General features: G+C 39.8%; 1 protein-coding gene across 1 annotated transcript in view; it reads right to left on the bottom strand.

The window, feature by feature from the left end:
• LOC137500992 (uncharacterized) overlaps positions 1 to 12,269 on the bottom strand; it is a 35,210-nt gene extending 22,941 nt beyond the window's left edge. Inside the window, exons 1-5 of the mRNA XM_068227796.1 lie at positions 12,235 to 12,269; positions 10,721 to 10,932; positions 10,537 to 10,631; positions 10,246 to 10,435; positions 10,034 to 10,154 (exon numbers count right to left, since the gene is read on the bottom strand). Coding sequence (XP_068083897.1) covers positions 10,034 to 10,154; positions 10,246 to 10,435; positions 10,537 to 10,631; positions 10,721 to 10,876 — 562 coding nt within the window. The 5' untranslated portion in view covers positions 10,877 to 10,932; positions 12,235 to 12,269. The remainder of the gene's footprint in view (positions 1 to 10,033; positions 10,155 to 10,245; positions 10,436 to 10,536; positions 10,632 to 10,720; positions 10,933 to 12,234) is intronic.
• Positions 12,270 to 13,718: the final 1,449 nt, after the last annotated feature.

Raw genomic sequence — 13,718 nt, 5'->3', positions numbered from 1 at the left:
TAACACAAAAACAATGATTAAATTGCAGTGCAAACAGTGGCGGTGGGCTCTCAGGAGCACATGAGCACGTGAACACCCAGTTTTAATACATTTTTACGCATTCATGGATAATTTAAAACTTTCCTTTCTTTCGACCTGATTTCGACAATCGATCGAAAGCATTCGACTTATATCGAAGCTCTGTTACACCGACAGTTGTTCGTTTAGACCACCGCCGTCTCAATCTCAATATAGGATTGAGACGGTGGTGGTTTTGACTGACAGTGCAGCGAGCACACTGGGTAATGCGCTATTGTGCTGAAGACTATACGTATGCGCATAGCAGATGACGTCATGGTTTATACACTGATATTCCCATTAGCGAGGAGCACGGTAAGGTACGTGCCTTGCCATCTAGAGTCACCCTCAAACCAGTGGCAGTATTACAGTTGACCACCAGGGTCCTCCACCGCCCCTGCTGCGGTTAGCCACAGCTTCCCAAAAGCTACTATTGCATTACATTACCGGCAGATGTCGCTAGTAATTCTGAATAGGCGTTTTCTAGCTCGTTGTGAACAGGTGTTCGTAATCGCGGGAAGAAGTTTGCTTTACCTTGTGACTTGAAAATCTTTTCAAGTGAAATTTATTTGAGTGTTGTGTTTTGCTTCTCGGTTTGTATGGTTTGTAACAATGGTATTCTTTGTGTAAGAGGAAATTAATTCAGTTCACGTAATTTTAACCAGCGAAATATTAACCTATCAGGATAAGTTAGAAATTAAATTAAGTTAAAAAACATGAGAAACGCGAGTATAATCGTAAGTTTAAGAGAGAATTGTACAAAACACGCAAGTGGCTCTGTGGATGTAGATCTAGGAATGCACATTTTTGTTTGCCCTGTTTATTGTTCAACAAAGAAAAGGTGTATGGAATTCAGCTGGGTGCACAGACGTTGCTCATTTGAGTGCAAAAATAAATAAACATGAAAATTCTCATGCACACAAAAGCCCGAGTATTGAATTCCCTATGCTAGTGTTGTCTATAATTTCCAAGACGAGAATAATTAACATGTGATACAGTAGAACCCTAATTAACCGAGGTAATGTAGAGACTATTGGAGTCAATTCGGAAACAATTATTTTAAAAACGACCGGTAAATGCGGCACACATTATTTCTACGCTTCTCGTCATACCCAGATGAAATTCTTGGTATTTAAAAACCAAGAATAGTGCTCGAATCCTTCAATATTCGCAGTGTAGCAAAAAGTTTATGATTTTTACTTTTGTTCTACACTAACACAGCCGACCCCGTAGTGTAGGAGTAGTGCGCCTGTCTCTTACCCGGATGCCCCGGGTTTGATTCCCGGCCAGGTCAGGGATTTTTACCTGGATTTGAGAGCTGGTTCGAGGTCCACTCAGCCTACGTGATTACAATCGAAGAGCTATCTGAAGGTGAGATGGCGGCCCCGATCTAGAAAGCCAAGAATAACGGCCGAGAGGATTCGTCGTGCTGACCAGATGACACCTCATAATTTGCAGGCCACCTGGCTGATCAGCGGTCGCTTGGTAGGCCATGGGGTTTGGTTTTGTTTTACACTAACACGCAGGCGAACTTCGTGTTATTTAAAAAGCAAGAATAGTGCTCGCATCCTTCAATATTAGCAGTGTAGTAAAATTATTATGAATTTTACTTTTGTTTTACACTAACAGATTAGTCCGGTATAAAATTTATCCTCGGTTACAGGGGTTCTACCATATTATTTGTGAAAAAGGAACCGTACAAGGAAGATTTAGTGAAGTGATTTATGTACATGTGTTACTTTGTTGCTGATTTAAGACATGAACAAAAATGTTGTTGTGAACCCCCTAAAAATGTTGTCACGAGCCGCCACTGAGTGCAAAACAACAGAAACACAAAAGCTATGAACACTCGGCAGTAGTCACAAGGCGGGAAATCTCAGCTGAACAACATGTGTACTTCATCATTCATTTGTTCTTCATTCTTGCCAACTGTTGTCGAGAAAAAGTATCCCAGAGGTACAAAATATATCAAGTACCATTATGCCTATCAGAATTAATCCACCACTTATCTACTTATGGGCATATTCAGCCATTTTAGGCACCATTCGACTGAAATCGAACTTTATTCTAATAATTTGGCCACGTCTGTAGTGTAAATACACACATCGTCCGCATATTGTAAAATGTGAAACGAGGGGCTGAACAGATGCTCAAGATCAGCAGTATAAACTGTATACAAAAGCGGGATGAGCACAGCGCCCTGAGGGGGACCTTTACACACGCGACTAAACGACTGTGTTCACTTCGTACGTAGATATATCGTTCTTGTAACAATGTCTAAAGACCATATATACAAACAATCTGGAGGAATATGGAATGTTTGAAGCTTACTGAAGATAACTGGTATACTGACGTTATCATAAGCTGAGCTGATATCCTGTGAGAGAGCCTTAAGTTATCCATTAATCGCAATAGCATGTTCTATTGAAGAAGTGAATATACTGAGATGGTCCAATGTTCCTCTCCCACGGCGGAATCCATACTGCGACGGAGAAAGCAGCTGCCGGTGTTCTAACCACCACTGAAGTCGTGTTTTCGCCATCCTTTCCATACACGAGGAAAGAAGAAGAAGGATTACGAGGGTACTTTCCAGGCTTCACAATAGGGATGACAATTTGAGTAATCCAGTCCAAAGGTAATTCTTTCCGTGTCCATATGTTGTTAAAATGTCTAGTAATAGAACATGCGCTGAGCGAGCGAGATGGGATAACATCGAGTACTGGCTGTAGTCCTAACCAGGGACAGTGTTGTTGTTATGTTTTAACGCCAACTGGAATACCGTGTAAGTTAATGGCCGTAACAGAAAATGATTGCGATCCCAGCTGGATGAAAAGCGCCAACCGGGCAATTGCGGCACAGTCGGTGGAGCAATATGACTACGAAAAGCCTCGACCCAGTCAGACGGAATTGAAGAACGTGGGGAGCTACTCCCCACCCTTTTGAGGATCTTACTTTATTCCATATTGCAGTAAGCGGGGTTTCTCTAATTTCTTCACAGTATCTTCGCCAACTGGATAGCTTTTTCTGTTTTAAAAATCTTTTGACCTGTGCGTTGATAATTAGAATATATTTCCCAGGAAGAAAGAACGTCGATTTTGTTTAAAAGCAAGTTTTCTTCTTGCAATCATTCGGGAGCATTCTGTGTCCCACCACGGCGTGGGAGTATGTTTCGGAAAACAGAAGAGCTGTTTCACTGGGATACTAACCGAAGCATTTATGATATGTATTAAACAGTCGGTAGGGAGAGTTGCAGTACGAAGATCGGAGTCGATGTTCTCGCTGAAGGCAATCCAATTTGCTCGTTTATTGTTCCATTTTGTGGTGGAGTAGAAGGTTGTAGGTCAGCCGTAGCTATTTTGAAAATGAATCTCGATAGGAAGATGATCGGATCCCGGGGAGTATCTTCGTGCTTCCCTGGTTAGGTTGGCAGCAATGGCTGGAGAACTGACGGTCGATGTCCTGGCCGAGATATAAGGGTAGGACCAGGTGGTGGTCATCCATCATATCTTGAAGTTTGAGAGCTTTCAATAACAACGATATTTTAAAAGAACTGGGTACCCCTTTTACTAGACAAAATTTTCGACTAGAATATTGAAGACCATAATAATGACAACTGCATTTAAAGGTTAAACAAGAAATAAAATAAGAAAAATAAAACAGAAGGGAAGGTGAAACGTGTCAACCGACAAATACAAAATACCACAAATGGCAGAAAGCGAAGGTGGAAACAAGAACATTTACGAGTTGGCGACATGTTTAAACACGACATATTCACACCAAAAATAATTAATATTATCAAATCACATCACAAATTAAACCGAAGAAATATCGTAGCCATCATATTCCTAAAATCACCTCGACAATGTTATAGTAATCGCCACGTAACGAAATACACCAGAAAGTAAATATCGCCACCCGATGCTCTTCTTTTCTCTTTTTTGTAATGGCTGATCACTGCTGCCAACCTGCCTGGTTACATATTAAAATCACCAGACATAACCATAACAAACTAACGTCAATGTAAACACCGATAATAAATGTTTCCCTACCCTAGTAAATGATAAAAGTTAAGATGAAATAAATCAAGATATTCATAATTAAGTCGGTTTCCACGCTCAATGAGAAATTTAGGAAATAAACACCCTTTCTCACTCAAATTAATGTTACATATATCTGTCTTTATTTTGATATGCAGTAGGCGTACTATAACCATATTCTTGAAAATAGGGGCGTGTTAAACGATGCAATGTCCGCCTCCGTAGCGTAACGGTTAGTGTTATTAGCTGCCGTCCTCGGGGGCCGGGTTCGATTCCCGGTACTGCCAGAAATTTGAGAATGGCAGGAGGGCTGGTATGTGGTTGGAATGGTACATGCAGCTCACCTCCAATGGGGGTGTGCCTGAAAAGAGCTGCACCACCTCGGGATGAGGACACGAGTTTACTTACTTAACGATGCACTTTGTTTAATAAGTCTTTGCAGTGTGATTTTCGAAAGTCCAATGACTTCCCTTTCTTTTGCGCGAACATTTCCTTCTCTCTTCAATACCGGTAACCAGTAGCCTAAGGAGAGAGATTGGGCATATTTTCAGCCTGCAGGCTGGTTATATCTTCACGGTTATCAGGAAACATATAGGAATACTAATGTGCCAAGTTACGTGAATGGAAATTAGGTCAGCTTTCAAGCTCACTGCAGAATTGAATATTAGTTCTACTATCTACTTCTATCGTTTTCACATACACCGAGGTGCCAGTATTTCGTCCCGCAAGAGTTCTTTATGTACCAATAGATCTAGACATGAGGCTGGAGTATTTGAGCACTTTCAAATACCGCCGAACTCGAATCCGCCAACCTGAGCTAGTCATACATTCTCTCCTTCACTCGCTTAAAATAATGTTAAACATTTCCTGCCTTTATTCTGATGTATGCATTACTATAACTGCATTCTTAAAGGAAGGGGGGAGGGAATATAGATTGAATAATTCATTGCGATTTCTGCAAGTTCAAGGACTTACCACATAAGACATATGTCCTTCCTTTTAATAATAATGCTAACAGCTTTACATCCCACTAAGAACTTTTACGGTTTTCGGCATTTTAAACATATTTTCAGCTTACAAGTTGGTGTATCTCAAGCTTTCAACATTACGGAAACCAATGTACAGGAGCACTATGAGTCAAACAACATTACCAGATTTTTACATATATATTGGCTTAAATCACATGAAGACAGGTTGTGATGCAAGAATTGGATAGGAAAGAGGGCTAGGATTTAAAATGTAAATAAGCGTACAGACACAGCACTAGCCTGAAATGAAAATGACGGGCAAAAAAAAAACTTCAGACCTGCCAACTGTGGGGTTCGAATACATCACCATCTCCTGAAACCAAGCTCACAGCAATGTGATCAAACTGCACAGCCAGTTCACTCAGTTTCCTATGACGCGTAATAGGCCTACCACATGGGCGACCCACTTACCTGTATATGGATCTTCAATTCTTCAATTATACATGTATGCAAAAACATTATGCACCTTAGTAAGAGGTACTTCCCTAGTTGGTTCTCTGATTGGTGCACGTATAACAAATATGTTTAGGAAGAAATACTTTTATTTTATATTTATTTATATCATAAAGAAGTCATGTTGTCATAGCAAAACGAATATGCAACGAAGAAATGAATCCGAAGAGATAAGCATTATTTACTGCATTAAATATTAGTTTATTTACATGTTAAGCGATATGTAGTAGTAATAATAATAACAACAACAAACGTGTGCAATAAGGAAAAAGGAAATAAATACAAGTAAATATAAATCTAATTTACAACATTTAGAGCCATTCCATGGTCACTGAATTACAAAGCAGGGGTATGAATAAACAAACATAATAAACATGAATACTAATATTTAAAAAGCAAAGTCATCTCCGTACAAACCATGAAAGCCATTGAAAGGGGGGAAGGTGAAGGCTTCCACTATCCATGACGTTGGCACTTGGTGGGGTGGGGTGGAGTGGTTAGCTCAACGCATGACCGCAGGTAATTTATTCCAATCCCTTATGGTCCTGTTGACGAAGGAAAACTTGCCCACATCCGTATGCTGGTTTCTGGCCCTAATTTTATGCTTATGATAATTTCTCGATAAGTATGAAGGAGGTTATAACCTATTCCTAATACAACTCCAAGCAGCCCTTCCCGTATAGCTCTTATAAAGACCACACAGGCGAGCTCTAGTTCTTCTAGATTCAAGACTTTCCCAATTAATTGTATTCCTTCTATTCCCAGTTACGAAACGCATCGCTCTTCTTTGAACTTTCTCTAGGGAATTTATTAAACCAACATGCAGATCCATATTCGAGAATGGGTCTTACAACGTATTTATAAGGTTTATTTAAACCTACTAGGGTGGTGAGCACATAAATAAGAATTCCAATGAAAGTATTTTCCTTCTGGACCTTCATGCCAGACAGATATTTTTTTTTAACAATTTTTTTTCACTATAATATGATTTATCTATAGAGCAAAACCGCTATGCAGTGTGCGTATCATAGCAATCGAGATGGAATTGGTAATGCACTATGTATCTGTAGAGCCTATATACGACTTTTTACAATTACTTCTAAAGTGAATTTCAGCTGTGTGACAACGCTAAAAAGACTATGGACTTAGAGATTGGCATTCCTGAAGAGGGTTTTCTACACTTTCCCATTTTCACACATTGATTCAAGAGTCTGTAATGACTTGTGACAAAACCACTGTATTCTTCCGAAAACCACTGATAGGGACAGGTTTGGTTGTGATCCACCGAAAACAAATTATAATGACCGGTTAGGTAGTGATCCATCGAAAACCACTGATTGTCGCAGGGTTAGGTTAGGTTCGACAGGATTTGTAATTGAGCGACTTGTCATTGAAAAAAACTGTCGTGACGACTGAAGGCAATAAACATAAAACTGAATCCATTGGTCTACAAAGTTCCTAGTAGATACGCTAGGAACTGGCGAACCAAAACCGTACATACAAAGTTTACAGGAATCAACAAAACAGGATATTAATTCGTGGTACTCACTGTTCTTTAAAGAGAAGAAATATCCAGTCAACATTAGCTGCAGTGAACATGCTTTTTCACTATTATTGTCTGGCCCCATGGCTAAATGGTTAGCGTGCTGGCCTTTGGTCACAAGGTGTGGGTTTGATTCTCGATAGGGTGGGGAATTTGAACCACCGTTGGTTAATTTCTCTGGCACGGGGGCTGGGTGTATGTCGTCTTCATCAACATTTCACTATTATTGTGTAAAATAGAAACTTACTAGTTTTGACAAGTACAGTATGTTCAACAGCGACTCCTGAATGATGACGGGCAGGATGTCCAACCTCACTAATCTATGTTCCAGACTATTTCTACTTAAAAAATTGTATTTGTCCTTTAATGTGATTTTGCAATTTTTGCTGAATATTTATGTGGCTGAAATGAAGGTGGATAAGCTACATGGTCTCCTTTATATAGGAAGAATGTATCGTGGAAATTAAACTCAATTTCGGTTTCATGTACATTACAGTTTCTCTAAGATATATTGATAGTAATTCAGTCATGTACGGCGACGATGTATTTCATGGTAAAGACAGCTGCCTCTGTGGATCAGTGGTAGAGTGACGGCCTCCGAATCCCAAGATAGCGGGTTCAAACCCGGCAGAGGTAGTCGGATTTTTGAAGGGCAGAAAAAAGTCCATTCGACACTTCATGTCGTACGATGTCGGCATGTAAAAGATCTCTGGTGACACATTTGGTGTTTACCCGACAAAATTCATTAAATCTCAGCCACAGACGCCCAAGAGTTTCGGTTTACTCGGTCTGCCATCTAGTGGGCCTAGAGTATAACGGAACGTCAAAATTGACGAGCAGACAGCCAGATGGCGTCAACTTGAAATGTCTGCACATGGTAGCTGAGGCCATACGATTATTATTATTATTATTATTATTATTATTATTATTATTATTATTATTATTATTATTATGGTAAAGACGATTTACTTTGCAATGCTATCTATCTTAATGGTAATGTACTATGTACCTCTACTAGTGTAGGCTACTGAGTGCATGATTCGAAGCAGTGTATCGATTCATTCAAGTGTCCGAGTGAATCGATTCACAGGAACGGCAAGCTCACGGCACACAAATCATGCACAATCACGGCTCAGTGAGCCACACGACACACACGGCTCCTTATAGGCACACTGGACACTGGCGGGGAGTCGAGCTTTCGCTGCAGCGAGCCACAGTGAATCATGGCACACTGAAAGAATCGTACGCAGTCATGGATCAGTGAGACACAACACACACACGGTTCATTATCGGTACACTGGACATTGGCGGGGAGCCGAACTTCCTCTGAAGCAATACATACAGAGTCATGGTACACTGAAAAAATCGTATGCTATAATGGACTCTCGAGCTCAGCTCATTTGAAAATAATACCTATTCGCATCCACTGTCCTCTTCTTACAGGGAGTTTTAAACAATACATGGATTTATTTGCAGTGTTAAAAAGATAGAACACAATTCCAAAGTACCTAGGTTGTAAGTAGGTAGTCAATTAGGTTATTCTAATTACTGTATTAGTTTAATCAATCAGTATCTTTATAACTAGTTGACGTTCGACAATTACTTAAACTCAGCTCTCTAGCCTCCACACCTGGCTGAGTGGCTCAGACGGTCGAGGCGCTGGCCTTCTGAACCCAACTTGGCAGGGCCGAGCTCAGTGCGGTGGTATTTGAAGGTGCTCAGCCTCATGTCAGTAGATTTACTGACACATAAAAGAGCTCCTGCAGGACTAAATTGCAGCACCTCGACGTCTCAAAAAAACCCTAAAAGTTGATAGTGGGACATAAAGCCAATAACATTATTATTATGACTATGAGTCATGCTCATGACCACTCGAAATTGTCTGTTTTATATTTGGAAGAACCACTCGGTATTCTCTTAGTTTGTATGTCGCATCATTGCACAATACTTCAATAATCGAATCACGAGGTTACCGATGTACGTGGACAGTGAGTATGTAAGTAGACTGATGCAATAGCTTAAATAAATGATGTTTAATCAGAAAACCAGTGGGCTACTGTACATCTCCTGTAGCCTATACAAAATATGACGATTTTAAAAAAGCCTCTGCTGATAGAAAAATACATTTTCAAAGATGACCGAGTTAGCTGGCCGTGCGTTTAGGGTCGCGTAGCTATGAGCTTGCATTCGGGGAATGGTGGGTTCAAATCCTACCGTCGGCAGCCGTTAAAATGGTTTTCGGTGGTTTCCCATTTTCACACCAGACAAATGCTTGTGCTGTACCTTAATTAAGACCACGGCCGCTTCCTTCCCACTTCTAGCCCTTTCCTATCTCTTCTATCCTCTTTGTCGCCTTAAGACCTATCTGTGTTGGTGCGACGTAAAGCAAATTGATTTATATTTAATATGTGGGCTACTTATTGTGGACACAGGTATTTTTATATGTAATTCTCCCTCTATATATACAGTATATGTGAGTTGTGACTTTCAGAGAACTGTGGAAAACCATTAGATAGTGTATAAAATTTGAGTTATGTCAGTATTTTAACAGCCGTACAATGTTTACATCGTGTATTGGTGACAGAGTGCTGTCTCCCTCTCTCTCCCCCCCCTCCTCACATTGCGCCACAGCAGTTCTAGATAATTCCACTCCGATTGGACACTGATCCCCACCTGCACATCTATACCGCCCTGTAACTTGTAGATACACAATTCCCACAATTTTGAAATGTAACTTCGTTATATCAGAAAGGACGGGGCAATCAGAAATGTATTATTTCCCAGCAAAGTTATAACATTCTTAATCTCATGGAATGGCTCTTACAATGGTACAGCTAACTCCTCGGCTTCTCTTCTTTCTTCTTCTTCTTCTTCTTCTTCTTCATCATCTTCTTCATCTTCCTCCTCTGATTCACTGCTTCCATGATGGATGACTCGTTCCTCCACTTCAGGAAGACCTCTCACCTCATTATTGTAGAACTCGACAATCTTCTTCTCAGTGTGTTTCACTTCATTTCTCCACATCTCTGCTGTCACCTATAAGATATATTGAAGTATCACAACCTGACAAGTATATTATAAACTCCACTTGCCTATATCCAATAAATAACATTTCCACTTGGCCTACCTGATCAAGAGATTCTTTCCACACAGCTGTAGCTCTGTCCAATCCGTGATCAGGTCTTGAAGCCACTGTTTTGTTATAATACTGTTTTGCCACAGACCATACAAATTCGATGGCATTGAAAAATGAGTGGTATGGAGGAAGTCGTAAGACAGTATGGCCTTCACTGTGCAGCATCTCGTCAACAATGTACCTGGTTTTAAAGAAACAGAGAAATATTGTTATGCATACATGAAAGTCAAATACACGAGTGTAAATAACATTATCTAAACTTATGTTTACGTGCTTCTGTACCTCTTTAAGTGACTTCGATTCATATTACACAACCTTTGCAGCTCATCTTTTGTAGCATTTTCTGGTGGAGAAACTCCATTCTGCCTTAACCATGACTGTAAATTAAAGGAAAAATAAAAATTAATTTCTGTAACATCATTAAACATCATTCAGTAGAAGGAAATATTCAATTAAGTATAATTACCACTAATTGATCCTTCCTCCATTTCGTTGTTGGTTGATGCTCAACAAGCTTACAGTGATATGGTGCATTATCCATTACAATAACACAGGGTCCTATATTTCTTAATCCTACGATTAATTGCGTCTTCACCCACATCTGAAATTTCTCGCTGTTCATAGCACCATGGTAATCCTGATTTCTCTTCAAGTTTGTAGCAAATATCAAATCAGCACCTGTAAGAATTTTAAGTTTTAGTATGAAGTTATTTCTTATAAAAAAGTATTCCCTAAAAATGAGATCACCCCTCTTCAAGGATAGGCCTATTAATAAAAAATGTGATTTCTGTTGAATGATACAAAAAGCTGTCTGATTTTAAGTGAAACCAACTACTGTGTAGCAAAGTCACCTGATGATGAAGTCAATGAATTACTACTTACACTACTTTATCGTAACATCTCTCATGAATGTATCTCCATTAGTAGGCCTATATCTGGATTAGAAGTCCACGATCACTTGCATTAAAGATATAAGTATAAACACCCATTTCAATACCTTAGAACAAATGTAATTGCTGCGAACACTGAACCTATATCAGGCAGTAAGAAATAAGAAGCTTGGAAGGTGTTTAACAGTCAGGTATCAAGCGCTGATTCAGGTGGAGATTGTCGAATGCAGAATAAACATAATAAATAGGCCTACAATACAAGTAATTTACTGATACAAATATCCAGTAATATTATATGAAAATACACTGAGTAAGTTTTGATTGAAATACCTCTCTAAGGTTAATCATTGGCCTAAAGTGAATACCTGCAAGTCTTTTTAATAACAGTGGAGAAGTCAAAATCAAAAACCACGTACAGAGCTCAATGAGCGGTAAGTTATAATGCCACTTCCGACCTAGTGCCAGTCAATTTCAATCAATCAGTCACCACTGATCTGCACTTAGGACAGTCACCCAGGTGGAAGATGTAGTTTCAGGGATAGGCCTAGTATTTTCTTCAATAATTGCAAAGAATTTGGAAATTTATTGAACATCTCCCTTGGTAAATTATTCCAATCCCTAACTCCCTTCTTGAAAAAACCCAAATATTTGCCCCACTTTTCATCAACTTTATCACTGTACTGTGATCTTACCTACTTTGAAAATACCACTGAAACGTATTCGTCTACCAATGTCATTCCACACCACCTATCCACCGACAGCTCGGAATATACCACTTAGTCCAGCAACTTGTCTCCTTTCACCCGTCTTCCCAGCCCAAACCCGACAAAATTTTTGTAACGCTACTCTTTTGTCAGAAATCACCCACAACAAATCGTGCTTCTGTCTTTTGAACTTTTCCAATTCTCAAACCAAGTAATCCCAGTGAGGGTCTCATACACAGGAACTGTACTTAAGTTGGGGTCTTATCAGAGACTTATGTGCCCCCCCCCCCCTACATCCGTACTACAAACGCTAAATACCCTCATAACCATGTAAAGAGAGATCACCTCACTACAATAAAATGAAGTAAAATAAAGTAAGAACATACCAGGTACAAAGCCATCCTTCGTTCCAGCATGAACAATAACCAGTCTTCCACCCTCAGACACAGGTCGACGAATTACTCCTTGAACATCATGTCCAGATTTGTGCTGTTTATTCCAGGAGTATGTGGGTGACCCTGAAAGACAAATGCACAATTGAAACCAAAGACACCCGATGAAGATAAATTATTCCAAGATTTTTTTATATAAAATGTAATATATAACATATATATTCACCATTCATAAAAATCCAAGTCTCATCCAAGAAAACAACAGGTTTTGGTTTCTCACTGTCCTTATTACGCATGTATTCCCTCAGAAAACAGGATCTCTTAAAACAAATGTCTTCATTTTCTCTAACATACGCATAGGGATCACCTTTACTCCACACAAACCCCATGGCCTTCAAAATTCTTCTTAATGATGTTTTCCCCCTGTGGGTGGGGGCGGTAGAATAACACCCACGGTATCTCCTGCCTGTCGTAAGAGGCGACTAAAAGGAGCCTCAGGGGCTCTGAACTTTGGAGCGTGGGTTGGCGACCACGGGGCCCTTAGCTGAGTCCTGGCGTTGCTTCCACTTACTTGTGCCAGGCTCCTCACTTGCATCTATCCTCTCCGACCTCCCTTGGTCAACTCTTGTTCTTTTCCGACCCCGACGCTATTAGGTTTGCGAGGGCTAGGGAGTCTTTCATTTTCACGCCCTTCGTGGCCCTTGTCTTTCTTTGACCGACATCTTCATTTTTCGAAGGTTCGGATCCCTTCCATTTCTTCTCTCTGATTAGTGTTAAATAGAGGATGGTTGCCTAGTTGTACTTCCTCTTAAAACAATAATCACCACCATCACCACCACTTAATGATGTTTCGGAGCTCTTGTACAAATAAGTGTCATAATTTGCTTTCATGTGGTCGAAAACCTTTCTTACAGTTACGACTTCTCCTGTGGGAAGAAAAAAGAGAGTTACAAGGGACTCAAAAGAGCTGTATGACAATACATGCACAAAACATTTCTGGGAGCTTATCTCACCTGCGTGCCAATTTCTATAAATAATGTTGCAATAGATTCCTTATGAAGTCACCTTACCTTTATATAATTTATCATAAATAAACCTTGCTATCGCTTCCTTAGAAAAACTGTCTATGCCGGTCACTGGATGTTCACGCCTTCGGCGTTTACCTGGTGTAGAAAATTCAACTCCCTTCTTGAAATTTCCTATTACTTTTCGGACTAAACCGAAACTACACTGTAAGAATACACACACAGAAATATATTACATACACATATACCGTAAGTCAACATGAATACACAAAGGTTAAGTCTACAAACCGTATCGAAGTCGACACAAGACATGGTATAGGCCTAGGCCTACATGATCAGGTTAGGTTAGGTTACGTTCAGAATGAAATACTGCTCCATTTCAACTGATTGTCATTATGCCAGAAACTTATCATAGAAACAAGATAAAAACGAACACTTACCCCATTTAATAAT

The sequence above is a fragment of the Anabrus simplex genome, chromosome 5 (genome assembly GCF_040414725.1).
Source record: "Anabrus simplex isolate iqAnaSimp1 chromosome 5, ASM4041472v1, whole genome shotgun sequence".
Classification (NCBI taxonomy): Eukaryota; Metazoa; Arthropoda; class Insecta; order Orthoptera; family Tettigoniidae; genus Anabrus; species Anabrus simplex.
The sequence above is the reverse complement of the archived record's forward strand: the minus strand, read 5'-3'. Positions and strand labels throughout refer to the sequence as shown.